Source organism: Bombus huntii, chromosome 8 (genome assembly GCF_024542735.1).
Source record: "Bombus huntii isolate Logan2020A chromosome 8, iyBomHunt1.1, whole genome shotgun sequence".
In the NCBI taxonomy this organism is placed as follows: domain Eukaryota; kingdom Metazoa; phylum Arthropoda; class Insecta; order Hymenoptera; family Apidae; genus Bombus; species Bombus huntii.
Genome location: NC_066245.1, coordinates 10,468,136 through 10,496,074, shown reverse-complemented (window position 1 = coordinate 10,496,074; position 27,939 = coordinate 10,468,136). Strand labels below are relative to the sequence as shown.

The window sequence follows — 27,939 nt, the reverse complement described above, 5'->3', positions numbered from 1 at the left end:
ACACGAAGAGATACATCGTAGATATTGTTAGCTCTTTTATCGCTAAGAGTCAACATTTAACGCGACTCTGCATTATTACACGCTACGACGTTGCAATTTGAAGGTAACCGGTCAACAAACCAAGATGTTAGTTGGAATTGGACCTTTGTCCTCTCGCGGAATCCAGCAAATTCCCTTGGAAACCGATCGCGATAACACGCGCGTACCTCGAGTGACACAAATCGGTTTAAACTTGTAAGTTTCTCATCAGGGTAACTACAATACCGACGATAGTCTAGAATTACTTCGAATCTCGAGCGAGATCCGGAACAGAACTAGAACGTTTCCAACAGTTTGTCAATGGAAAATTCGAAAGCTGATATTTGCAGTGCTAACGCGTATATACAGGAAATAACAAGGAAGGAAAGATGAAATATCGAGCAAGCGAGTGTAAATGAACGCTTTGTTCGTAAAACAAAATTCTAGCGTGGCGTGAGAGCGCTATGTGTATGTATATATTCTGCAGCTCTATGGTGCACAGTGCAGTAAAAGGACGAGCCAGCAATTCGTATCCAGCATGGAAAACCGGTCCAGTCCTCCGTGTCGCGGAAGTGCCACAGGCTGGTCTGCGGTAACGTTCTTAGTCTAACGTCCGTATACTCGATTAAAGTGAAACAATGAGAAGACTCGATTCATTCACCGATTGACGCTGCATCCGTTAACGTGTAACGCCAACCATGCGGATAAGGCGAAAAGCAACGAAAAATGTCGTCGAGACCGTTGATAAAAATCGTCATTGTGTCTTTTCCAGGCGTTTGCGATGGCGAGACTACGCGATGGAATTTCCAAAGACGATACAACGTGATCGAGTTACGCTTCCTTACAGGAGAGCAACTTTCAAATTCCATATTTTGAATATATATGTCGGGTTTATTGGGTTGGCGCTAGTTCTAGGGGCGCGTTGCGTATCTTCATTAAGGCAAGCCATCGTACATTATACGTACAAGTGTCGATTAAACAAGGTTTAACAATTAAACGTGGTTATTAGACACTCTTAAAGTAAACACAATGTTCTTAGGTTCGAACGAATCCACGGTCAACGGGATTACTCTTTGTACAATCGAATATGTTTTGAAACTCAAAGCGACGTTAGCTGTGACGTACGGTATCTTTCAGACTGATTGACCAGACGTTGTACGCAAACTCTTCAAGGTGATCGTAAGAATAAAAGACTGACACGATCACATTTGTCAATTGCGTATTGATCGGGGTTATCAACAAAGTTCCAGGCGCCGTTACCAGGCAGACCCGCGTGAAGCCGTCACAGCTCCTGCCTCGGGGCTTGTTTGTTAATACAGCGTGTGTCCCTCAAAATTGGTACTTCTACCGTTAAGTAAAAAACGTTCGTCCCGTGACCGTTGCTACGTTCGGCGACCAGTTGTGTCACCTCGAGCCCGAGCCCACTGTCACAAATCTCGGGCAAACGTAATCAAATCCTATCGCAACTTCTACTTCAAAGTTCTATTATTTGAGTAAAGTATTGGAAATCTTCCCAAAATTCCAAAAGAAAGGCCCGTTGTCCCTACATCTCCGACATATATATCATATATATTTGAATATGCAAAAGATACGGATCGTTGTAGCGTCTGTTACCCATATACAGAGTCGATCAACGTTTGAAGTAGTTGATAAATTTAGAATTAGTTAGAACAGTTAGAATTTAGCGTGCGTTCATAGTTCAAAATTTGTAAAAATTTAGACAAGATATAGACGCTGTTTGTGACTGAGAGTTAGATCATTCGCTCTGGAATATTAAAACCAGCAGATATGTACAAAGGTAGATTCATACTCCTAGTAGCTTTATTTAGCCTTACTCTCCTTCTTCCTCTTCTTTTTTCCTTATTCTTTCTTTCATTCCTTGTTCTTCTTGTTCCTCTACCATCGTCTTTCTTTTCTTCTTCTTCTTTTCCTTTTTTTTTCTCTCTACCTTCCCACCACTTAGTGCACTTACAGCGTTTTCCCTGTGTGGTCTTCATTTAGCTACATGCCTCGAAAATGCTGATTACTCGAAAATAAAATACGCGCGATCGATCGAGGAATAAATTACACGTAAAAGATTTATGGGAGGAAGCGGCAGGAATCGAGTCGATTGCAAAACGAGTCGACTTTATACAGCGTACGAAACACGACGAACGAGAAACGGTTGTGTACATTAATCGAGCAACGTGGTTCTCGTAAGTATGTACGAGACAAGCTGTTATACCGGTGTATTCCAATAATCTTCATTCTCCAACGAGAAAGTCCAACTCGAATAAAACGACCACTTTGCTGGATCGCGGTTCACGAAAACAAACTCCCGGCTAATAAATTCCCTGAAACGCACAGTAGGTAGATACACGCGGTATATCTAGCAATCTTCGAACGAATAATAAAAAAGAAATACGTTCGTGCGAAAGTGAGCATAATCGCGTGAACCACGAATAATACAGAAACGAGAGAATAAACGTTTACGCTAGTGTAACAATAGCGAATGATTGAAGATTTAATGCGCGAATTACGTACGAGATATGTGAAAATCCGACTATACGAGGCAAGAACGTGTGTTGCTCGTGTGAGAATCATAAAAATGCGATATGATTACGAAACGAGAACTTTATGAGTCATAGGAGAGTCGAGAGTGAAAAAATCCAGGATTCGATAGAGTGAGAATCATCGCGGTGACCCACGAAAGTAATATTTGTTCCAACACTTACCACGGAAGACTCCTATCTGCGTGTTTCGTGCGTGTTACATAAAACACTTTGAAATTTTATTAGCACCGTAATGAGACGCAACTGCCATGATTACGTTGGTAAAATTTAAATGCAACCCGAAAATGTACTCTGACGTTACCACGTATTTACCGTAGATGTGCATATTTAATACAAAAATGAATTTATTTCGAATTTTATCAATACGATCGTGATAATCGGACGATCAACGCAATAATGAAATTTCAAATATCTGCTTGGCGAACCACGGTATTTCGAGAAATTCCTCTGGCGGTATTTTTCATACGTAAGATCAAACGCTATTGTTCATAGGTCGGCGAAAAAAACGGCGACCGTTTAACTGTAAAAATGAGCGTAAAAGCTGAAACCGCATGGAACGTCGTTTACGCGCCACCACTTTACGTTCTGATTTAAGTACCACGGAAGTGCTATCGCTCGTGTAACGACACTTCGAGTGGGCGCAGCTCAATTAGCCTCGGAACAATGAAGAGAGCCGGGTAGTTCATTCAGCGATGGAAACGCTAAACATGTGATACACGTGTGCGCTTATTGAATCTCAAGTCACATCTTATTTACAAGCCAGACATCTTAATGGCCTTTAAATTACACGTTGCACGAAACAATTAGGGGATCAGGTTCCTGATCGATCTTTAAATTCCTAACGCCAAGTATAGGAAAATTAACCGTTCAATTTAACCAATCTAGGGACAATCAGTTTGTATAGGGGATCTCTATAGCATTTTATCTGCTATCGAGCTTTGCTTCAAGTAATGGGAGTTCACGTCCAGATGCGGTAGAATGCTGTCTATTGGAAGAAAATTTTAATTACTACACGACTGAGCGAACTTTCATAGATTGTGTCCATTTATTCGAACGTGAACTTCTATTAACCCTTGGCATACCAAGATGCGATTACTTAGAAAGTCCAGTAAAATACATCTGTAATATCTACGTATAATAATACATATATGCTATACGAATAACATTTACGACAAATAAAACTCCCGATCGCCAGTAGACAATACTTTTATCGGATTCAATGGGAACATTGTTATCACGAGGATTCGATAAAATGAACCGATATAATGGCGAAAATTTCCTTTTAAGGAGAGAATTCTTTCTAAACTTCTTCCTAAAGGTTCAAATAAATGGAATTCTATTATAATAAGAATTCACCGATTAATCTTTGTTCAAATAACGGATCACGTTCAAATAATTCAATAAGTCTGTACCTTGAGTCAAGTTAAGACCAATAAGTCAAAATTAAGTCTGTACCTTTATTGGAATAGAAACACGATTTTACATAGCCAGTTATTCGTATCACAATACTGTAATCACAATAACGTGTATATACATAACATATTTAGATGTATGTTACCATAGATCGATAATTACGGAGTTCCGTTTCGATAAATGAGATCGAACAAACGCAGTTCTAGCATGCCGAAGAGTAAAAAGGAAGTATGTGGAAATGTGACACAAGTGTACAACTTCGACGAGTGTAACGTATCATGTATATGCCTGTTTTATCAAACGTTTAAGGCAGCCGAGAAAAACTTCGAGAAACACCTTGAGTATCGATAAACCGATTCGTGCCAGGCGAGTCACTAATTATTTTGAGCGATGCATTAAAACGAGGCCGGTGAACTATTTTTACTGCAATTCCGTAAGCGCGCAACCCGTACGAACACACAGGTGAAATTCCCGATCCGAGGTAGAAAGAAAGAAAGAAAAGCCGAATGGTAATTAAGAAGTTTTTAATACGGGAAAAATTTCAACGAACCGGTTTTCGCCCGCTTGGCGCGTTAACGAATTTGTTCTTTTTCTTTCTTTCGCCGGAAGAAAAAAATATGTATACGTTGGAAACCGAGCCTGCCACGAGCCGAACCCAAGCTGTACTCTGCACGCGCTGCAATTTCATGTTCACGCTTTCGCCCATTTTTCCATTAACGACGCGAGTAAATATCCAGGTTGCTTCCGTGCCGGTCGTCACTCGAATAGAACGCTTTTTAACAAAACGCGAAACATATAGTAAAACTTGCTACACGTATTACGACTCATGAAAGTATTTGAACGCTTATACGGATATTTTAATGGCTATACAGGGTGGTTGGTAACTGGTGGTACAAGCGGAAAGGGGGTGATTCTACGCGAAAAAAGAAGTCGAAAATATAGAATAAAAGTTTAAAAATTTTTAAAATTAAAAAAATAACGTCAATCGAGACAACGATCTACAGTGCGATCCGTTGCAACGAGACGCGATAAAGTGCACGCGTACCGAGCGAAAATTCAAAGTCGAGTTTCTCGGAAACAAAGCCTCAAATTAAAAATTTGTATTCTACATTTTCTACTTCTTTTTTCGCGTAGAATCACCCCTTTTCCGCTTGTACCACCACTTACCAACCACCCTGTATATTGCGTTTGTCATAGAAATTTGTTCGTATTTCATTAATGCCACAACGAGACACGACCATCGCGAGTATCGCGTACAAGTTACATTAGCAAAATTAAAAACAATCAGGAAGATTATCTAGAAGCGTATACGAAGGTTACAAGACGTTTGCTGCAAGTATAAACTTGTTAAAAAATTAACATATACAGTACGAGGGATTGTGTCGAACATAAATATGTTAAAAATTAAATATCTTGTGGTTCCTATATATATATATATATATATATATATATATATATTTTTATTTTTATTTCGGTCTTGGCCAATATAATCAAGATTGTCGTATCTCGTTACGATATATGTACTCATAAAAATTTTCTCCGATAAGTCTTCAAATATTTCATCCAATGCGTATACTCGAGCGCAACGGGGATTCGTTGAACATCAAGATAAAAGGAATGACACGTCCCGAAAAATCACCGAGTTGATTCCCCTTGCTTTCTTCCGCTATTTTTACCTATTAGAGTCCACTGACCTGATCTCTGTGTACGCACGTGTTCGCATAGACTGTAACAAAACCGTAAGACAAAGTACCGGTATATGTGGTTGTTGTGGAAAACTCATTAACCCTTAACTACGGTCCTCCGTATCTTTGCCATTACTACAGACTATATGGAGTCTCTTAAATTACTCGGTGATTGCATTTGTTAAATTACCGTGGCATTAATGTGGATTAATGTACGTAACTATTTTGTTTAGGGATATGTATACTCATTTGTCAAGGCTTTTTCTACTATTTCTTATTAAATTACACTTAAATTCTAGAGTTTCTAAATTTCTTTATCAAATCCCTGATGAAGCGAAGTTTAAGATCGTGTAATTAGAATTCAGTTCAGTTTGTACGATATTTAAGAAGGAACATTGGTCTTTTGCAATTTATTGAGACAAATGTACTCGATGTTTATATTATCAGTTATGCTATCGGTCAATAGCTATTGTTTGACAATGTCTTCACATTTTTCTTTAAACGAACTATATTTCTGAAATAACGTTATTACTAGACGATAATAGGAAAAGGAAACTTCGTTATACTGTTCACAAACAGAAAAATTCTCGTAAAACATAGTAAATTCTGTTTGAGCGGCTAATGGACGAGGACGAGAAGATTTCTTCGTTCTTTAGAGAAAAATAAGAAATTCTATTATAAAACAGATTTCGAGTCCTGATTACAGGTTAACAGGACACTGTTTGGACAGACATGTTTATTCAAACATGTCCACACAACTTTGCTTTATCTTTACAATATTAGATGTTTTGACGTTGCTCGTATTATTTTCAATAATAAATGACTTTATATATCTTATCTCTTCAAACAAACGAAACATTAATTTCGGAAAGTTTTATTACCATAATATGTCGACGTTGCCAGTCAGAAGTATCGTAAAATTTTCTGAATGAATAAAATTTTCACAATGTCTGGATATATCAAACACACACACACACCATGTACAAACAGTCACGTTTAATTTTACGCGACAATGTTTCTTCGTTCGAATGAAATCGCGTTCCTATCGTTTGGCGTCTGAACGCGATTATAAATCGATCTTTAAATATCCATCGATAAAACCTATAAATTAAATAATTCACGTTGAAATACACTTGTTCGAATTCGAGGAACAACGGTAAACGTTTATTCGACTGAAGTATCTTTAAACTTCTCCGAGTGTACTTGTACAGATGCAGCAACCGGTAAGAGCAAATAAATAAGCAAACAACCGAGAAAAAAGAAGAATGATATGCAACTGTTATCCTAGAGGCTGCAGCACGTCTAGGCGGTGACGTAAATTTCTGATAAACCAGAGTTCGTGGATTAAAGTCGTCGAGTATCGACGCACCACACTATTAATAGTGAACAGAGGAAACCTATTCGTTCCCTATTTTTATAACCGAGCCGCCGCTAGTTCGTGCATCTTCCTCATGCCTTCGAGCCACCTTCCTGTGCCTCCTCGCCAATTACATTTAGGCCGTCGTGCCTCGTTTAAGTATATTTATCCTGTTTTCCGCATAATTGCGGCCACCGCTATTTAAAACGTTTCGGAATAAAATGTAGAAACGCGACGCACGGGAAATCGACGGGACCGATTGCTTCCTTCCACTTTCACGTGATTTAACGCGTGCTAACGTCACGATCGTGCAGCAAGATTATTTTCACATTTCGAGCCGACGAGTAAAAAGAACGACGTAGACGTTGGTCGATGCTTTAAAAAAGAAATGGATTTTTTAAAAATAACTAATGCTCGTGCAGGCTATTTAGAAAAATAGGAGGAAGATATTAAAAATATAAAACGAGGCCTAAATGAAAAACAATATCTTCGACTTCGTAAAGTTGGGAACACTACTTTGACAATTATCTTTCTTACGTGACGCGTTTATCATTCAGCGGGGAAAAAAGGCCAAAGTCAATTTCAACGAATTGCGTGTTTAACATTTCCTTATGTACGATACGGTATACGCTCTTTATCACTGGCTGTGTCGCATCGTGACTACAAATTTCTCGAGTTTCACAGTGGTTATTAAAGAAATTGAGGTGCACAGCGGAAAAAATGGTTTTCATGTTTTCAGAGTTTAACGCGTTATATATTGCTTGGGATTACAAGTAAAGGTTGAGAGTGACGCAGAATAAAACGAAGAATAAAACGATGCCTTATTTTCATTTATATGAGAAAATATGAACTTGTCGCATATATTGAAAAATATATATTCGTCCTCTTAGAAATCCTAAAACACGACATTCCCCCTTCTTTTCGATGGTAGACCTATCGTCACACATATGTTTCGACGATTACGTTCGAGTATCGTGCGAACCAATTGTCGTATCGAAAGAGCTATTACAAAACAAAGATCATACGCGCGAAGATTATCCAGATATCGAACTAATCGTTATCTTGGAATAATATTTATTTGAATCTTCCATACGTGGATTAAGCTGCATCTTGGTTGTTCCCATGGTGGCAACTTAAAGGCTCTCTACTTTCCGTTTAAGCATTACTCCCACATTGTACATCTTCACTTCCCAGCCTAAATATAAGTTACACGTTCGCTCCCCAACATCTATTTTTGAATTCGTTTCTACGACGGCCTTTCCCTTCTTCCGATAAACAGGACGAACGATCCTCTTTTCGACTGTTTTTTCGTTTCGCCTCTTTTGCCCCTCGACAGGGCCTTGCCGTTTTTTTTGTATTTCGTTGCGAAACTTTTCTCCACTCCCAACGCTCGTTCAACGAGAAGCTCATTCGCCGTGACAATGGAGAATGAAATAAAGGGTCGAAGGATGTTTTAAGCGACGTCAGGTACTCTTCGGAAACTCATTTCCGAACTTGAGGAAACGCCAGCCAAACTACTGGGATAATGCTGTTCTCTGTCTGAGTTCGTTTTCGCTCCATAATTTATTCGTATTCTCTTCGTTCTTCGTTAGTACTTAGTTTGTAGTAATTAATTTAATTCGCTCTTCTTCATCCTTGTTTTATACCTTCCGTGAGATATATTTTATTTTTTCCATTGCTTTTTTTTTATTTTGTATTTTTAGAAGGTTGAGTGATAAGTAATTTGTTGTTATTTCTATACTCAGACGTAAGATCAGAATAGTTATTATTTCATTGAATGGATAAATCTATCACACCGTTCCGAGCCAAAAAAACCTTTGTTGCACGCGCTTACAAAAACTAGAGATAAAAGCAAAAAGGCATCTTAAGCCTATCGGTTAAATCTATCGATTGTAACTAGGATCATCCTCTAGTTACTATTTCTTATAACTAACGCATCTGCATATGGATGGCGAGGATCACGTTGTCATTTTCAACATAATTCCTCTAATTTTATGTTATTGTTAGATGAATATCAATATCCTCTAAAAATGCAAAATATAATGAAATTAATGAGAGAACGCGTTGTGGGAGTTCGCTTACTTTTTGAAATCCTTAGTGTACATCTTCAATGAACAAAAGGCAATTGTAGAAGAGACTGTGCAGCTACACGCAGTTCAGGAAACGAATTCGTTGACTTGCACTTTGATTTTACTACGTATCTCAGACATGGTCCTGATATCTTTCCAATGAAAGAATCGACCACGACAATGTTCAAATTCTTTCTTAAAGTTCCCTAAAACTTGCGTCTACGTTTAAACAGTCTTTGAAAAATGAGCATCATACGTCTTATTATTGTTAGATGAATATCGATATCCTCTAAAAATGCAAAATATAATGGAATTAATGAGAGAACGCGTTATGGGAGTTCGCTTACTTTTTGAAATCCTTAGTGTACATCTTCAATGAACAAAAGGCAATTGTAGAAGAGACTGTGCAGCTACATGCAGTTCAGGAAACGAATTCGTAGATTTGCACTTTGATTTTATTACATACTTCAGACATGGTCCTTATATCTTTCCAATGAAAGAATCGACCACATGTTTAAATTATTTCTTAACGTTCCCTAAAACTTGCGTCTACGTTTAAACAGTCTTTGAAAAATGAGCATCATACGTCTTATTATTGTTAGATGAATATCGATATCCTCTAAAAATGCAAAATATAACGAAATTAAGAGAATGCGTTATGGGAGTTCGCTTATTTTTTTAAATTCTTAGTGTACATCTTCAATAAATAAAAAGGCAATTGTAGAAGAGACTGTGCAGCTACATGCAGTTCAGGAAACGAATTCGTAGATTTGCACTTTGATTTTATTACATACTTCAGACATGGTCCTGATATCTTTCCAATGAAAGAATCGACCACATGTTCAAATTATTTCTTAACGTTCCCTAAAACTTGCGTCTACGTTTAAACAGTCTTGGAAAAATGAGCATCATACGTGTTCGAAATGCCCATTCGATAATTCGCACGATGTACTACTGTCTCTACCTATCTAAGTAATCATCGTGAACATGCAAATAATCCCTTCGATAGTCAGCGCGCAAGCTGTTCCTCAATTACGGTTGTAACGTTCTAGTTCCTATTTAGGAAGGAAAAAGTTGCTTTCATATTTGCACGATCATTAATACATTGTTGGTTTCCGGAATAAAAAATTCTCATTTTTCAGTTATTCTGGTTTGACCACCGTTCTCAAGCTTATTAGTCTAATTCCTTCGTTAACGAGTGTTTGATTAGGTTCTTAAAATTTGTAACACGCGCTTCTTCGCGCGGATTTACCGTTTTATATTTCCTCATAAAAACATAGGGAGGAAAAGTAAGAACCAAAAGTGTGCATCTAACGTGCACATTTGAGGATTCCTTTTGCTCAAAGAACATCTGCTTCCCTTCCAAGCAACAGACGCCACCGCGTAACGACGGTTTGCGTCGTCCTGTTTTTACTTTTACCAACCAGACGTCTAGTGATTACAGCCTGTATATTTGGGTGCGAGATAAGCCTATGTACATACGTTTAAACAACGATTGCTCTGACCTAATTGCGTGTTATCGTTCAACAAGCAAATGTAGCGTAGTAATCATCGTCTAGTAGCGCGTTGCAATTCAAAGAAAAACGACAAATGGATCGAAGAGGATCGCCACTGTCGAAGGTTGTTGTTCCATCGAAACGTAATCACTAGAGTTTCATCGTGTAACACGAAAGCCGAAATTTAGTCGTCCAAACACGTGCGTGCGTCTCTATCGCCGTTTAATACGCCTATCATGCGCATCGACTAGCAGCGAATAAGCGTGGGTATATAAGGTGTTACAGAAAAGATGGACTCTGAGGTTTTGCGTGAATTTTTCTTTTGTTTTATCGCCGCTTTACTTTCTGGCCATTTCATCGTTATCGTATTCTACTAAGCGTGACCGACACGATTTAATGAACTATTAATAAAGACATACAGTATGTCCGTTTTAGGTATATACACGCGATTATTGGTGTAACTACAGAGAATACGAAAAAACGTTTCAGACAAAAAATTGCATGGTATCAAAATTGCATAGATACAATCTGACGCATTTAATTTGTTTTTGTAGGTGGCCAAATAGACATCGCATGAAGGTAACATACCTTCATATTTTTATAAACGAAATATCATCTAAACTAATGGTTTTTCGACATAACTGATTTTTGTAAAAAATTCCAGAGGCGCCTGGGTTACTGTATTTGAAACTATACGTTTTCACTTAGAAAACAAGGTATGTCACTTTTATATCGCCTCTAATTAGCTATCTACAAACTAAGTTAATTACACCAGATTACGTGCCATTTATCATCATACAACTTTTGCGTCAAACCATTTCTCATATTTTTCATAGAAATAATCGCGTATATATATTTAAAACGTACATTTGTATATACGTAAATGCATATTGTTCCATTTTAAAATTATTTGAAAACAAAGCGGTGACGCTTCTCTCATCCCGCATGCCCTGCGTTTATACTTTATTAAGAGGAATGAAAAATGCGAAGAGAAGTACGTTCATTCTAAACGTAGAAAGAGAGCAAATAGTAAAAAATAAATCTCAAATAATAAATAAAATCCAGTGTTCGAAGAGACTATTTGTTTGGTCCTCCTCGTGCTACATTCATCTCTCTCTGGAGTATTCCATTCAAATGTAACAATAGATAGATAAACGAATAAATGCAAAACTTGATATAACGCCCAAACAATTGATTTTAAATCCTACGTTCGTTCAACTTTTTTCACTTCTCTTAACAAATATTACGAAGTTGTATTGAGAACGATGGAAAGAATGGAAAAGAAAGAAGAGGATAGAGCCAAAGTAGCAGAGTGCAACGTAGAGTAATAAGATACGAAATGCATAGTACTACAATTAGACGTAGATATAGTGAAAATTCGACAGATCGTGAGAAGACGCGATCACGAGGAAGCGCGCGTCAACGGGGGTCGTGAATTACGATTCTAAGAATCGACACCGCGAATGGATCGATCCCTTGATTTCCGTTAAGATAATAGGGGTGGTTGAAGTGGAACAACGCTGCGATTAACAGTGTTATAAAATATTTCCAACAACTTTGTACAACGACACAAGTTAGCAACTCCGCTGCTTAAGATATAGGCGACGAAGAAACGGATTGCTCTGATATGAGAGAATCCGGGTAGATATGTTGACTGATCTGAAGACCGAGATTGAGTGCGGGTAGTTAGGTGGTCTTCGAAGAAGTCTCGAGGGTTGATATAACTGCCCGTCCGCTCTTATACAGTGTGGTTGGTAACTGGTGGTACAAGCGGAAAGGGGGTGATTCTACGCGAAAAAAGAAGTCGAGAATATAGAATAACAATTTTTCGTTCGAGGCTTTCTTTTCGAGAAAATCGACTTTGAATTTTCGCTCGGTACGCGTACGGTACGTTATAACGGTACTGTAGATCGTTGTCTCGATGGAAAAATTAAAAAAAAAAATGTTTAAAAATTAAAAAAAAATTGTTTATTCTATATTCAATCACCCCCTTTCCGCTTGTACCACCAGTTATCAACCACCCTGTATATGTCGGGTCAATATTGGAATCTTCACTCGAATTTGCCATCGCGGTTACGACTGATGTTTATTAATACAAATGTGGTTATTATAAGAGGCTACAAGTAATAGCGGCGATCGAACGGTCGAGATGTTGATGACAATGAATTTAGGTTCGATAACGAATTCACGGTCAACGGGATGACGAATGCGATGTGACACACGTATGACTCAACGTACAAGTAAAACTTATCTGAACGAACTGCTCTGCATAGACTGTCTCCCAGTCCATTGGAACTGCCCTTGTATAGTCCTTTCCCCACCTCTCGGGTCAATCTTTATTTTTAAAGAGAGCTATATAATTATTTCATACCTCTGTTAAGTACACGTCCCTCCCGTGACCGTAGCTACGTTTGGTGACTCGTTGTGTCACTTTGAACCCAAGCCCATCGTCATAAACCTTTGAGCCCAATTATTTTTTTTAGTTTTATTACTTAAGTGTAGCTATAGTAAAAGTCTGGACTAGCGTATTAGGGTTTCTCCCAATATCCCAAAAGAGGGACCCCGACGTCCTTTCATCTCCGACATATATTTACGGAGGAAAGCTCGGTATGTAGGTAATTTTTGAACGAAGGAAGCTGATTCGTTGCTCGCACTTTTCGTTACATTACTGAAAATTCTCAACGCGAGAATTGATTGTAATTTCAACAAATAAATAAAAAGAAAAAACTTTTCGTTATGAAAAGTGAGGACAAGGATCCCCGATACCCATTGGCTATGACCAGCGTTGATGAATGAAGATAGGAAGAGTAAGCATCCTACCAACGTGGCTCATGGGTGACCTCGTTCATGGAAAATCCAAACATTTCCATTAGGTAAATGTCCGGAACACCCATAAATCAAAAACATTTAAGGAATTGCACGTGAAAGATGAATAGGAGTATCTGGAATTAGTTAAAAGGTCTAAGTTTATGGTGGATCCTTAGGTTTGTCGAGATTCTAAATAACGGTCAGCGGACCCTTAGCTACCCAATAGCACGGTTCCTATCACGCGACGTAACATATAGTTTATGGTTGTTTAGTTTAAGCAGAGTCCTAAAGCTAAGTAATATATCCCAAAAAGGTAAACGTTATTGTAAATAAAAAAGAAAAAATCTCACCGAGTCTGGAGACTCCTTTTTTGCATCAACCTGTACACGTGTTCGTCGCGACGATAAACGCATGGATTCGAGCGTGTGTTGTACCCCACCGATATCGTAATATCCGTTGAGTAACTACGAGTAATGGGTACTTAAGGATTATATCGAATTCACGAACCCTTACCAAGAGTCGATTTAACAATATTACGATTAATTGGCCGTCAGCTCGACAGAAATTCTTCGCTCTTAATCTAATCGCGAGTACCGTTTCAATTATGTCTCGCGTACACCGATGCACCTTCTGTATTACATTTTTCTCTCCTTTTCGCCAGACGCTAAATCCAAATTCAAGCAACCACGTTTTATATCCACCCTATATTCGCATCACGATTTATAACTCTTATGTGGGCAAACAAAATGTTGCGGTTACCCAACAAGTGTATAAGATCGAAGCTTTAGTATTTTATCTTGCATAACATTTTAATATTTTATCTTGCATAACATTTTCATAATTTATCTTGCACAACGTTTTAACATTTTATCGTGCATAAACTTCGATGGTAAAATTTTCACCACGGCTCTCTTGCACACCGATTTACCAACTAGTAATATTAGTAAATCGGTTAATTACCAAACTTGTTGGTTACCAAACTATCATGTAAGAGCGTTTATTGATATTCGTCGGTTGTAACTTGTACCTTGTAAAATATCGTCGATAATATTAGTGCAATAATCGTGCAAGGCAGTTACTCTACAGAGTAAAACAATTGTTCAAAGAAATACAAAAGTTGGTATCCGAGTACCTGGTTGTCCACGCTAAGGTTAAACCATCTTTCGTTTCAAAATAACCGGTGAGCAACAAGAGTAACACGAGAAACCAGCTGATAATTTGTTCGAGTGGCAGACAACCGTTGCATCGTCAGAAAGCGGGGAAAAAAAGAAGAAAAAAAAAAAAGAAAAAGAAAGAAGGAAAAGAGAGAAACGAGAGACCACCGAGAGGCTGGAAACATCTACTTTCGACGAGACTTCGACACCGCTGGTGCAATACCTGACAATTCGTCGATGTGCGAACTACTCACGCGACAATATCACGTTGATTTCGTTAATTACGAATAACAGACACTTGAACGAGTCTCGTGGAATTTATGTCGTCTCTAATGTCCCTTATCGAGCATCGTATCTAGAACGACATTCAGATTATTAATTGGCTGTCTTCAGTTCTATTAGAAAGGATCGAGTGTACAGAAATTGATGTCGTCACTGTGAAGGGTCAAACAGTCGTTAAGAGTTTTTGTAGTCTTGATTTCTTGTCATTTTTCAAGATAAAACGTTAAGAGCCGAACAGATGTTAAGGTTAAAATCTCGGGAATTTCATTTTGTATAAGATCTAAGGTCCCGTTAACGAACTCAGAAAACGATGGAAATGGCCTTAATAACAATCGTTTGTGGATAATATACTTTTTAGTATGTAGTACCCTTGATAATAATCATGCTTTGGCCCGAGCATAGATATCATAAAAACGAGCGTTATTGTTAAATGTTGTTTCATATTCAATAATATTTCTCATCAGTTTGGGAATCGGCTGATTGTTTTTTTTTTTTTTTTATTTTTTGTTTTATTGGAGCATCAAATACTCGATGAAAATATACAGACGGAATAAAGAATGAAAAATCAATCGTTTTATAGGTGTATAATTTTCAATGGTTGAAATAATAAAAGCGCTTTATTTCAAACGTTTTGCATATTAGACGAGTGTTGAATTACCGATAATAATGATTTTAAACAGACATACAGAGAATATCCATCGAATAAAACTATAAATGTTCCATCGACTCTATAATTCATCGTATTTTATAGTTTCGCATGGCAAGTGGAAAGATTATGACTCGTGCGTTGTGTATCAATTATAATTCATATCGCACATGCAGTTCGAAAATGGAATGATTCAAAATGATTTAAATCAAGATGGGAAATTACAAAAATATTATTTCACCATTCGCTGTTTCCCGAAATCTATTCCTTTCGGCAACGCTACGCGTTTAACAAATAATTTTATTCTAAGCTTCCAAATAAATTTCCGCTTTGCCCGCAAAACTTGCTTCAGATATGTCGCTTTTGTAATACGTACATACACGTGCTACACCTGACGTTATTATTACAACTCATCGTATATCCTTGTTTCTTAAGACGTTAAGATACATTATATCGTAGTATAATAATAATAATTAGTTTATTAATAATAAATGGATTAAACAGAAAACAATGGTTATTTAACACGAACTAATCGTAACAACGTATTATAATTAATTAACAACTCTCGTCAATACAGATTCAACTCTCTCTCAACAACGCTAACAAACTATCTCGACAACGCAATCCGCACTCTCTGGCTTCTCAACTCGTACTGCCGTTAATTCGCTTATGTCCCTTAGCAATCCTTTGTCTTTTGTCTTAGCCTCGTATCTTTTGTTTAAGCCCCATCATGCACATGCTCGGCAACCGCTTCTTTATAATTCGCACGACACTCCCCTCCCCAGGCCCCTCGTCCACGATACTACAATATTATACATTGCGATAGTATTATTGTAATATAAATCAATATTATATTAAATATACAGGGTGGTTGGTAAGTGGTGGTACAAGCGGAAAGGGGACGATTCTACGCGAAAAAAGAAGTCGAAAATATGGAATAAAAATTTAAAAATTTAAAAATTTAAAATATTAAAAAAATAACGTCAATCGATCATAACGACAACGATCTACAGTGAGATCCGTTATAACGAAACGCGATAAAGTGCACGCGTACCGACCGAAAATTCAAAGTCGATTTTCTCGAAAACGAATTTTTATTCTATGTTTTCGACTTAGTAATATTTACTTATTTATAATACTTACGTACAAACTATACTTATCTATAATAAGTAATAACTTATTATAAATAATTAGCCATGTTACTGCGCCACGCCAGAAAAATTACTGATAATTCTCAACGCGAGAATTGATTGTAATTTTAATAAATATGAAAAAAAAAAAATTTCGACTTCTTTTTTCGCGTAGAATCACCCCTTTTCCGCTTGTACCGCCGGTTACCAACCACCCTGTATATTACAACAATAATACAAGAAAACCATTATACAAGTAAATCCTATACCAAAGTACCTAAGGCTAAGAATACGAAAATAAGGAAGGAGAGCGAAGAAACGGTCGTCGTAATGACCACCTTCGAAGCTCTAGTAATAAATATTAAATTTCGTCAATGGATAGCGACAGTTGGACTGACGTCGAACCAGATCCATTTGCCCGTGATTACTATAGTAATGGATACCTCGGAGGTCTTTCTTTGTATCGATCTGACGGATATTCCAAAAGTACATTACGTACAGCGACCACTTCGAGTATATATCGGGGCCACCTTCCAGGAAAATCCACGACGGAAGGAAAGGAAAGGAAAGGAAAGGAAAGGAAAGGAAAGGAACGCTGGTAATATACGTATATAGGAGAGTGCGATTCTTCCTACGCTTTTATCGAATAGAAACGAATCGCGCGGAAAACTCCGGCCCGATCTTGTTACCGTCACGGGTTATGCGATCTGGAAAGTGAGATCATTCGTATTTCTCGCGCGAGGCGAATAACAGAGAGTCTCTCCTACACGCCGCGACAAGATATTCTCGTCTGAATGAGCGTAACGCGTAGAAAACCGTCTCTCGTTGCTGTTCGATCCACTGATTCGCGTTCAGCTGCAACAATGTTAAAAGAGGCGTTGTAAATCGTAACGTTGCAAGGTTTATGATACCACTGACATCGATGATCCGCACGAGCTACCGGAAGCCAGAGGACAGGCACGTGGTTAATGGAGCATATCGAATAAACAAGATATTTTACGTCAAATCGAATCGATAGAAATTTTCTCCGTTTCTGTTCTGTTCTTTTGTCTTCCTAAGACTACAGGGGAAGAAAGAATCAAATTTTCTAGCTTTTACGAGCGAGCAAGTATAATAGAATTCCATACGTCGTCGGTGAATCAGAAACCTGTCTTTTTATATGATTTTCGAGCCGAATATCTATCTATCTTGTTGGTAATTTAAAAAATATTATCTACCTGTCGTAGTATTAAAATATCGAACAGTAGCTTTTGGTTTTTACGAAACCTCGTCGACTTATAGGCGAGCTAGTTTTAAGAGGCTTATATCTTTGAACCTAACGGTCGAATCTAATCCAAAACAAATTATTTCCTTTCCAACTACCTTAGCCACTAACTGATATTAAAATCAAGAAATCAACGAATGAGCTATGAAATAAGCTTATTAACTTAACTTACCGGTTCTCCTTCGTTTATTTCAATTTCTGTTTCATCGATATTTTCGTTCGTTCATATTCGTAGAATTATATGGCAAAAACCTATACAGTTTACTTTTCGCTGTTTACGATTCACTTACGTTTATATGTCACGATTAAATTTTATAGTTTACTATAACACGTTTAGAGGAACAAAGTACCTACTTATTTTTGAATCACGATCGCTGAGTGAATGAGAAATAAAGAATTTAGTAGTTAGCGAGGATTTCGAAGCTTCGATGTCAAGCGTGTAATTATTTAATATTAAGATCGATATACCATCGAACGAAATAAAACGATTCACCTGATCGGAATAATTATGACGTGATGTATAATATAACAAGATGGTCGTAGTAAACCTGATTCATAGTACCCACATCATCGTCGTACGAATACGCGACAAATTGCTTAGGATACTAGTTCTTAAATCGTGACCCTTTCCAGTAAATTGCTATAAACTTCAGCTTCCTGTTAACCACGAAGTATGTACATAAATCGTGTCGTCAGGTTTTCTTCTTTGGTTATAGATAGACTACGGATGTTTATGGAAATTCAGATGTTTCTAAAAACAACCGAAGGAACTGACGCTCGATCAAAATTCGTCTCATCCTCTGAATATTACAACGAGTATTTTACTTTGAATATTTTATACATTGGTGCAGATTATACGAAGAAGAAGATGACCAGCACGAGTCGTTTTTATGACTAAAAAGAAATATAGTATCTCAAAACGAACAATAAAAAACAACTCGTTACGTTCGGAGAGATAGAAAAAGCTGTTAAAAGTGGCTCGACAATTATCAAAAAATTATCGTAAAAACCGAAAGTATTATCATTGGGACGAGAAACAGTTTAACGTTTTTCGATATTTTAATATCGCGACGATATTTTTAAAATGACGAAGAGAATCGAACGATACGTATCGCTCTCCGGTAGAAAATAAAAAATGAAAAAGACACTCGTCGTGTCGTTCTCCTGCAGCCTTCGTACGAACCCTATATATTTTTGTAGATTCTAATTTCTCATAAATTCGAAAACATCCGCAGTCTAGTTATGGCTTCCTTTGCCAAACATCGTGCGCCGTCTAATTTACGAGTTCGTCGCGACGCGTCCCACCGATTGCTCCCCCGTGTAACTTTATGAAAAGGGGAATAAATTCCTTTCAATCTGGCTCGCGTCTGCGGGGCAAGGCTCTAAAGAAAAAAGGAACGAGATAACGAACCATCGTATATACGGTGAAGAACAATGGAACATGGAAGAAGAAGGAATATAATTAAGCAAAATGTGATATTGTACGTGTCCACGAGGAATTTTTCTCTTTGTGCTAGCTGAAATATCGATGAATATTCAAGCGCGATGAAACGATACTCGGAAACTCGACGCGTTAAATATTAGGACTTAAATATTAGAAAAGTCAAATTGAGAAAACAGAATTATCATCGAATAATACGTTATAAATTATTCATGGTTGTAATAACGTAGACTTGGCACGATGTTTGATAATGGTACAACTCTAAATTTAGTTTCAAAAGAATTCATCGTATACGAGAAAGAAACGAATTTATGAAAGAGAATTAATTTTAACCCTCTACGATCGGAATTCTGTTTCTCAGAAAAAATTGCAATCGAGCTTTAAAAAAACTCAACCTCGAATGTTAATGTTCGAAACTTCCAACGCTCGTATATCGTTTATTATTCGAGAATCGACAATATTTCTCAACTTGATACTATTAAATCTTAATATCGAATCACCGTGTGATATTCCTGTGAAATTTAAAAAAGAAAAACCTTGCTACTCGTTTTCGCTGTTATACCTAAGAAGAAGAAAGAAGGAGCGCGATGCGAAGGATTCTCTCTCCCGTAAGATAAATTCTTTTCTCTTATTTTTCTTTACTATCGAAAGCAGCGGAGAAACGAAGGACAGCAACAAGTTCAGCGCGAATATTCTATCTGCTAGAAATTTGACTTATTTTCTCCTATTCAGATACGATTCACACTCGGTTGATCGCGCCTGATACATCGCCACGCGCCCCATTCTTCCAAACCTTATTCAAAATATCCGATAGTGCATCGAGATTTGTAATCCGCGCGCTCGAGTAACTATACATCGCTCAACGACCGACGAATATCATTACCGACAGGTAATGAAACTTAATCGCGATTTCGCGCCGATTCGACGCGCAACCACTTTCCCCAGTTCATTAGACCGATTTAAGACCGATAATGACACGCATCAAGGAGAATGGAAAATCAAATTTTCAATTTACCAACGACGCGATGTTAAAGACGTTACGGTCGACAGATTCCAAAGTTTAAGTAAAGTTTATAGTTTATCGAAGGAAACCGAGCTTGGCTAATTATATTCGTAGCAACGGTTCTTTTCCAACTCCTCGAACAAATTATTCGAACGCTGCGAGCCATTCTTTCCGGGCACGCTACTTCTGTTTCTCGGTAACTAAGATGCTAGGCTCGTTCCTTATAGAACAGCCTATACCCGGAAGCTTCGACGTATACAGCATTATCGTGCAAAAGCCTCAGAGATCATCTGTTAGAGGATCTTGTAGTTGCAAGTAAACGCATATTGGCTATAGTCTTGGAATGGCTACTAAACGTACGTACTTTTAAGGCACGTTTCCACATACTGTTACGTGCAAACGAATTTGAAACTAATTCTTTAAAATAGTTCTCTGGAAGCAACTTTTTATGGTAATTCTCGTTTATTGTTTCGATCGACTTACAAAATGGCAATATGAAACGGATACAAGGACACGAATTTCGATAAACGATACGATCGTATACGTACGTACGCATAGATAAAATATCGATTTAATTCTTCGACTTAATTCCCTCTGTACGATGCAATGACACGATTAAAGCATTGGCAAATGTCTTTTTATTCGTCGGTGAAAACGAAACATTTCTGCCTGGTAACTAAGCTAAGATCTTTGCACCGTATAACAGCTTTCGTGAATCTTTCGAACGTTCTAAATCGACCTGTGAAAAGTACGTCTTCTGCTGCGAATCATACGAGATACAGCACGAGAATCGATCTTCTGTTCGTTTCACTGGCAAAAGAATCCTCGACGCGATTTTTATATCTGTCTATCGCTACCTATCGCTCGTTCTCACAGCAGGGTCATCGCGTAGTTAATAATTCGAGAAAACTGCAGCAAAGTTCGTCGAGGAAAACGTCGATGCGAAAGCGAAGCGTGTACGCTTTTAACGTGCTCGGCCTAGCAAGGTCGGCGAAGAAAGCGACCAAGCAGTCGGAAAGTTCACGATATTGCGTGCGAATTCTATAGACCGTCACAGCGAGATAATAGCGACGCTACTTGGACGTGTACACGTTTCTCAGAGCTTATTACAGGGGACAAGGACACCTCGTCTGTCGTCCCTCTATACGTGGTATGTCTCTGCATACGCGTGCGTGATTGCATTTGTCAATACGATAATCTTTGCGTATTGTTGTGTAATCCCGTAGTTTAGCATCTGTGTGCACGCTGACACACGAAATCCATATGTTTTCGCGTGGTATATAGCAATGTACTCTGTCCGTAGAAGAGATACCGCATGTGGTAAAGCAGGATAAGCTAAGTAGTAGGTACTAATTGAAAATTAATTTCGTGCGATCGATTAGTAAGAATTATATTATGCGCAAGTAAAGGTAGCCTGGGAAAAGTACTGTACGGGAGATACCGCGAAGAAACAGTAAATAGAAAAGAAAAAGGAAGACGAACAAGATGGTGATAAAGCAGAAATAGAGTAGAATAATCCATATTTCCAGATATGGTCGAAATTAGAAAAACAATAACAATAACAATAATAATATTATGTGCAACTTTACCGTGCAAATTTATTAGAATTTACAAGTGGTCGAACGCTACAAATTTGAGAAAATGGTTTGAGATTAGGTGCTGAAAGAAGGACGCATGGCCACCCGATGGTTCTAGGTGAACGTGATTGACGATGAACGAAGAAGATTAAAATCATAAAATAAAGAAACGGAGAATTTTTAATCTTAATCTTTGCGTTTCTCTTTTAAAGCTATCCGTGATACATCTAATTGTAATCTTATTTGGAGTTTGCTGCTTTACAGGCTATTTTTCACTCCTCCGAAAATAACGTGAATCTTCGCAAAAATTAAATTAACAATAGCATTTTATTATACGGTATATTATATAGTTAAATATAAGATCGCCGATCAATTTAGAAATCAAACTAAAATAGAAGCATCTTGAACGTCAAGTTGCGATCGTCATTTATAAATGAACATTTAAAACTCTCGTTTACGATCTTTCGTTACAATCGTACGATAGTAAACTCTTTGTTACCTTCCTATTCCTGTAATGATCATTATATACGAAGAACCGTTTTAGTGCTAAATTGATTTATGCTTCTAACGCTATTCCAGCACTATTTTCCCTCGGAACTTTTCGAATTTCAGTTTCGTTCAGGAAACACGTGTACCTTCGAGTCTGACTAATTTTACGATCACGCTGTATCTCTTCCAACAACAGTACGTACTTGCGTACCTACGTATAGTGTACGGTATGTATAAAGCATATCTGAGCACGCGAGCCAGCTTGTCGCGCTTATTCCGCTTGTGCCTGCCGGTATTCACGCTAACGACGAGCTTGTGTTCCCTGTTCGTTGAGAGGAGACGCGCCGTTTAATCTCGGCGAACGAAGAGCGTAAAAATCCAACACGAAACGAACAACGTATTAGATACCGACACGAGAGGTGGCTGTTTGTCCTGCCCGAATCGAAGCGTTTGGGCAAAAAATTGGAAAAGAACCAGGGTGAAGATCAGATTTCTCACGAATACGAATTCTCTGAATTACAAATATCAAGAACTTTCACGAGATTTTGCCAATCTTGATTAATATACGCGTTCCTAGTTCGTTGAAAAGTCGAAGTGGATTTACTGCGATCGAAGATCGTATCGTATAATACTACTAGAGATTATGTACAAGATAATGTGATTAAAAGCGATGATAATTTAGAAACTTCTCTTCTATCTACCAAGCATAAAAAAAAAACGATTTTGGACTGTGCTATTTCCTGCGTATTTTTAGTACGTTAGCCGAAATCTATATGAAAGTTTAAACGAATGCATGGGGAGAAAAAAAAAAGAGCAGCATGCACTTGCCTTGATACCACTGCGTCCCTGCTGTTTCAAAAGAACATTCTCCGGCTTCATGTCGCAATGAATGATCCTGTTCTTGTAAAGAGCGTCGAGGCACTGTAGCAGCGAGTGCGCGAACTTCTTCACGAGCTGCATACTGAAGCCCAGGAACTTGTTCTTCTTGATCAGCTCGTACAGGTTAATACTGAGCAATTCGAAGGTGATGCACATGTGGTTACGGAACGTAAACGAATCGAACATGTGAATGATATTCATCGTGTCGTCTTTATCTTGTTCGCGTAGCTTCCTCAATATCTTCACTTCTTCCTGTGCCTGACGATGGAACCTTTTCTCGTTCCTCACCATCTTCAGGGCAACGTGCTCCTGTTTCTTGTGATCGTACGCTTTCACAACCTGACCGAACGACCCTTTACCGATCACCTTCAGCACCTCGTACCTGTAGGCCACGTGATCGTGAGTCACGTGGATATAGGAACCATGTTCGTTGTCGTAGCCGTTGTTGTGAGGCCGACCGATTATCCCCGGCCTCTTCTTCGCGTTCGCCCCGATAAAGTATATATGCCGATAATTAAAGATCTCATGGTGCTCGTAAGGCGTCAGCTTATCCACGTAAATCTTCAGCACGACATCGGGCGTGGCGGTAATCGTCTTCGGCTTACGTATACCACTGCCGCAGGAACTTCCGTTCGAACATCCATTCTTCACCACCAACGCGGTGCTCGATTGACTGTTTGACTGCGTATGCTGAGACTCGTGAGCTGTGGTGGTGGTGGTGGTGGTGGTGGTATGACTGAAATTATGACTGGAATTATGAGTGAAGTTATGACTGGAATTATTGTGACTCGAATTATGACTCGAATTGTGACTCGAATTGTGGCTCGAGTTGTGGCTTGTGTGCGAGCTCAGGCTCAAGTTTAAACTTTCCGAGTTCCCGGTCAGGCTGAGCAGGCTGTTGTTAGCGCTGGAACTTAAGCTCGGCAGATGAGTACCAGCCATGTGACTGGTGCGGGTCAAGTAACTAGGCGACGATTCACTGGCAGACTGCTTCAAAGCTAACGTGTTACTCTTCAGGGGTGGTAGATGATTGCTTTCGCTGGTCGGAGCGGTGAAAGTCTGCGTTGAGATCGCGTTCGCGGGTACGAACAGTTTTGGTCTAGACCGGGGCATCTCGAACGTGCTCGAAGATAACGTTAAGCTAGTCATTTGTGTCCATTTGACGATGATGTTCGAGCGTGTGTTTCGTCCCGGGCAGACCAACGGGTCGTTTATCGAAGGAAATGAAACAAGCAATCATTGGATGATTACTCGTACCCCGATACGGATCGATAAGGTGTCTTCTTTCTCTAAGGTCTTCTTTCTCTCGTGATTTCGGATATTATTATTTCTTCTGACGTGTCACCGTGTATTGTCGTTTGGATAAAAAACATATTGGTTCGTTGAGATTAATACGCTAGTTAAACGCGATTGTTATTGCTCACCTTACTTCGATCTTCCTTCCCGTTTTCCAGAGTTTGCAGATCTACGTCGGTTTATTTTATATTTCTATACAATATATATGTATAATATAGGAGTAAATCTAGTCAATCTGCCGATCTCGTTAACTAGCTTTTCGCGTAAGTTAGTTCGCCTCGAATAAATTAATCGACTTAAAAGGATTTAATGCGCTTTGAATCTCAGTCTCGTTCTCGGTGTCTGCTGAAATGAAACGTGCGAAATGCTTCTCCTTTTCTTTCTATACTTTGTCTCCTCCACGACTATTTAGTGAACCTTGAAATTATTAATTAACTCTCCTAAGACTTTACGAAGCATATTACGAACAAACTGCGTTGCGTGCTCGATAAATGCGCATTAATTCTTTAGAAGAGCGTGTCGAATAAGATTCGATGCCTGATGCCGATGAAGCGGTCGCACGTGCGGCTTCAAATACAATCGATCGTCTAAAAATATTTCGTCGAGAAAGGAAAGAAGAAAAAAAAAGACTTCTCGATGTAAATGCAGCGGACTAGAAATTGTGATGATTCTTCTTGTTGCAGCGAGCGCGAGCGACGATCGTCGATCGTTAAAAAAGCTCGACGTGGTCGTCGACGGTTATATTCTTTCTTACTTTCTTTCTTTCTTTCTTTCTTTATTTCGCGTGTTCGCCGCTTTCGTTGTCACCCCTTCGTGCACGGCCTCTGTACGCGGCTTCGAACGATGAAAATAAGAGGAACTATGAACCCAACACGACTGACGTCACTTCTGACTACCATGCACAGCTGTCTACCCCCCTCAGAATTATTCATCCGACTTGTATTAATTCCCTTCGTCGCTTGACCCTTCGCTCGTTATCACCAGCCAGTGTCTCCACCTTCTTTACCGCATTGGAACGACGCGATGCTCCTTTTACCTTCGTACGAAGTTTCGAACGTCTAATTTTATAATCTATCAAGCACGAGGGCAAACGCATCGTGCGAAAACTGTCTACCACCTCTCTGACTGGAGGTTATTGGCACCAGGCCGGCCAACACGAACGACTTCGTTCCATTGAATATTTTCTTTTTTCCTTTTCCTCTTTCTCCTTTTTTTTTCCCCAGTTTCTTCAACCGACAAACTTTCGAATAGAATGTACGTCAAGCTCTGTCAAAGTAACGACATCGTCGTTTTTCGTACAATGGATGTTCACTCTCGACGAGATTCACCTTTCTTGAAGCGTAATAACCGTTAATCAGAACAGCCATATACGATTCGATTCGAACGATTTGTCGCCAAGAGGATTCTAAAAGTAAATCGTCCTCGTCGAATGATCGTTGATAATCGATGGAAAGTCATTCGATGGTCATGAACGTCGTACACGATGAATATCTTTTCTAGCAGCAGAATTTTATTGACGGATTTTTATTAGAAAAGTACAGCTTCTCGAGTCTTCGAGAGTCGGGCAGTTAATTATTCGTATAATCACGGACGAACGTGTTCTATTTACATGCGTCGACATTCCCCGTGGTTCGTAGCTAAATCGTTCACATTATATCAATTCGAACGAAGATTGCTCGCGATAGCAACCCGGCGAACGTTCGTCGTCGTCAAATCGTGGCGAATTTTTTCGATTGCAACATATCATATTATCACACCTACGACGACACTGCAAAATCGAAATCGAGCCGCACCGCGTTGCCAGACAATATGCTGAATTTCTCACACGCTCGGTCGTGGACCCCGTGCACGCATGAAAATCGAAGCAAACACCGCGAATACGATGAACGTGGCCGCACCTTGATAACTGTTTACAAGCGAAACGTCCTCTCTCAGCGTTAATCGTGAGAAACTTGTTACTTTCGTCTCTTTGTTCTCGTTCGTTAAGACGATAATAAATGAATAAATGCAAAAGTTGGGTGGATGTTCAGGAACGACAGATTATTTTTCATCGAAACAAAGGCAAGCACGAAACGAAGTTCGTCGCTTCTGGCACACTGACTGGCTGGCTGGCTAGCTAGCTGGCTGACTTCTCTTTCTTTCTCTCTCTCTCTCCCACCCTTCCTCTTTCTCCGTCCTTCTCCTTTCTCGCGATTCTCCTTATCTATCTCTCTCACGCCGCCACCATGTTTATTCTTTTTATACCCCCGTTAAACGTTGTGTCAGGACGGTTCAGAAGGGGTAGACGACCAGGCAGAAGGATGAACGGCCAGACTAACTGGCTGATGCGCGATCTCTCGCGTATTTAGCTGTCGGTTTTGAAAGAAGAATAAAAGCGATACCTCGCGGGAGAGATTTTTGCGAATCTTCGGCGGTTAGACGACGTAGCATGACGCTTCCGGTGGTAAAGATCCCTCTATCGTGATTTCTACGATTATCGAGATGCGATTGTCTATCATTTCTATGGTGGATTCTGTGTACCTTCTCTATCTATATACTTCGAATACAGATGTTTTTGTTATCCCTTTCCCTTGTACTGAACGTTTGACGTGTACCAAGCAAGTTGCACAGTCAATTCCGAAGAACGATAGGTACGCTGCTGAGGCTGCATTTAATAGCACTAAATTCTTTTACTTAATTCCGGCACAACTTTTCACTGAAAAATCCACACTCGCTGATTCGCGAACCACTCAAGGCGGGAGCACCATTACTCTATTCATAAAGAAACGCCTGCTGCGACACCCACGCATGCACTCTCACGTATACAGACAGTTGGTGCTTGCCGCACGCACAGGTGTCCACAGTCCATACGTATTCCTATATCAAAGACAGAGGGAGGACATAGACTAGACTGTTACTTTAGATGATTCGGTATCTCTTCCACGTTTTAGTTCCCATTTTCTCCGTGAAGTGCCTCGCGATATTATTTCACTTAAATTCGTCCAATGAGTCGAGTTAGAGGAAGTAAATAAAACCACGTATTCAAAATATAGGGGAAACAAAATCATAATCGTGAAATATTAAAATGAAAAGTTTCTAGCTATTGATCATATCGTTTCACCACGTGTGTCAAGTTCAGCAGCTCAATTTAAACATTTTCTACAATGATACAAAAGTATCCCTAAAGATTATAATTTCAGAGTAACTACTAGCCAATAGCTGGAGCGCCACCTGCGTTATATACACGGAATTATTAATCTTTTCTGACTCAATCTGTTCAACAAATCAATTCCATTATTTGATTTTCTATTCGAATAAAGAGTCTTTTTAGCATAGAAAGTTTTATATAATATAATTCCGTTATACATATTACGCTAATAAATTTCACTCGATGTACATCT

General features: G+C 38.8%; 1 protein-coding gene across 1 annotated transcript in view; it reads right to left on the bottom strand.

Annotated features, from left to right (window-relative positions):
• The window catches only part of LOC126868438 (dual specificity tyrosine-phosphorylation-regulated kinase 2-like), a 46,319-nt gene extending 18,404 nt beyond the window's left edge, over positions 1-27,915 (bottom strand). The window contains exon 1 of the mRNA XM_050623873.1: positions 23,213-27,915. Coding sequence (XP_050479830.1) covers positions 23,213-24,412 — 1,200 coding nt within the window. The 5' untranslated portion in view covers positions 24,413-27,915. The remainder of the gene's footprint in view (positions 1-23,212) is intronic.
• Positions 27,916-27,939: the final 24 nt, after the last annotated feature.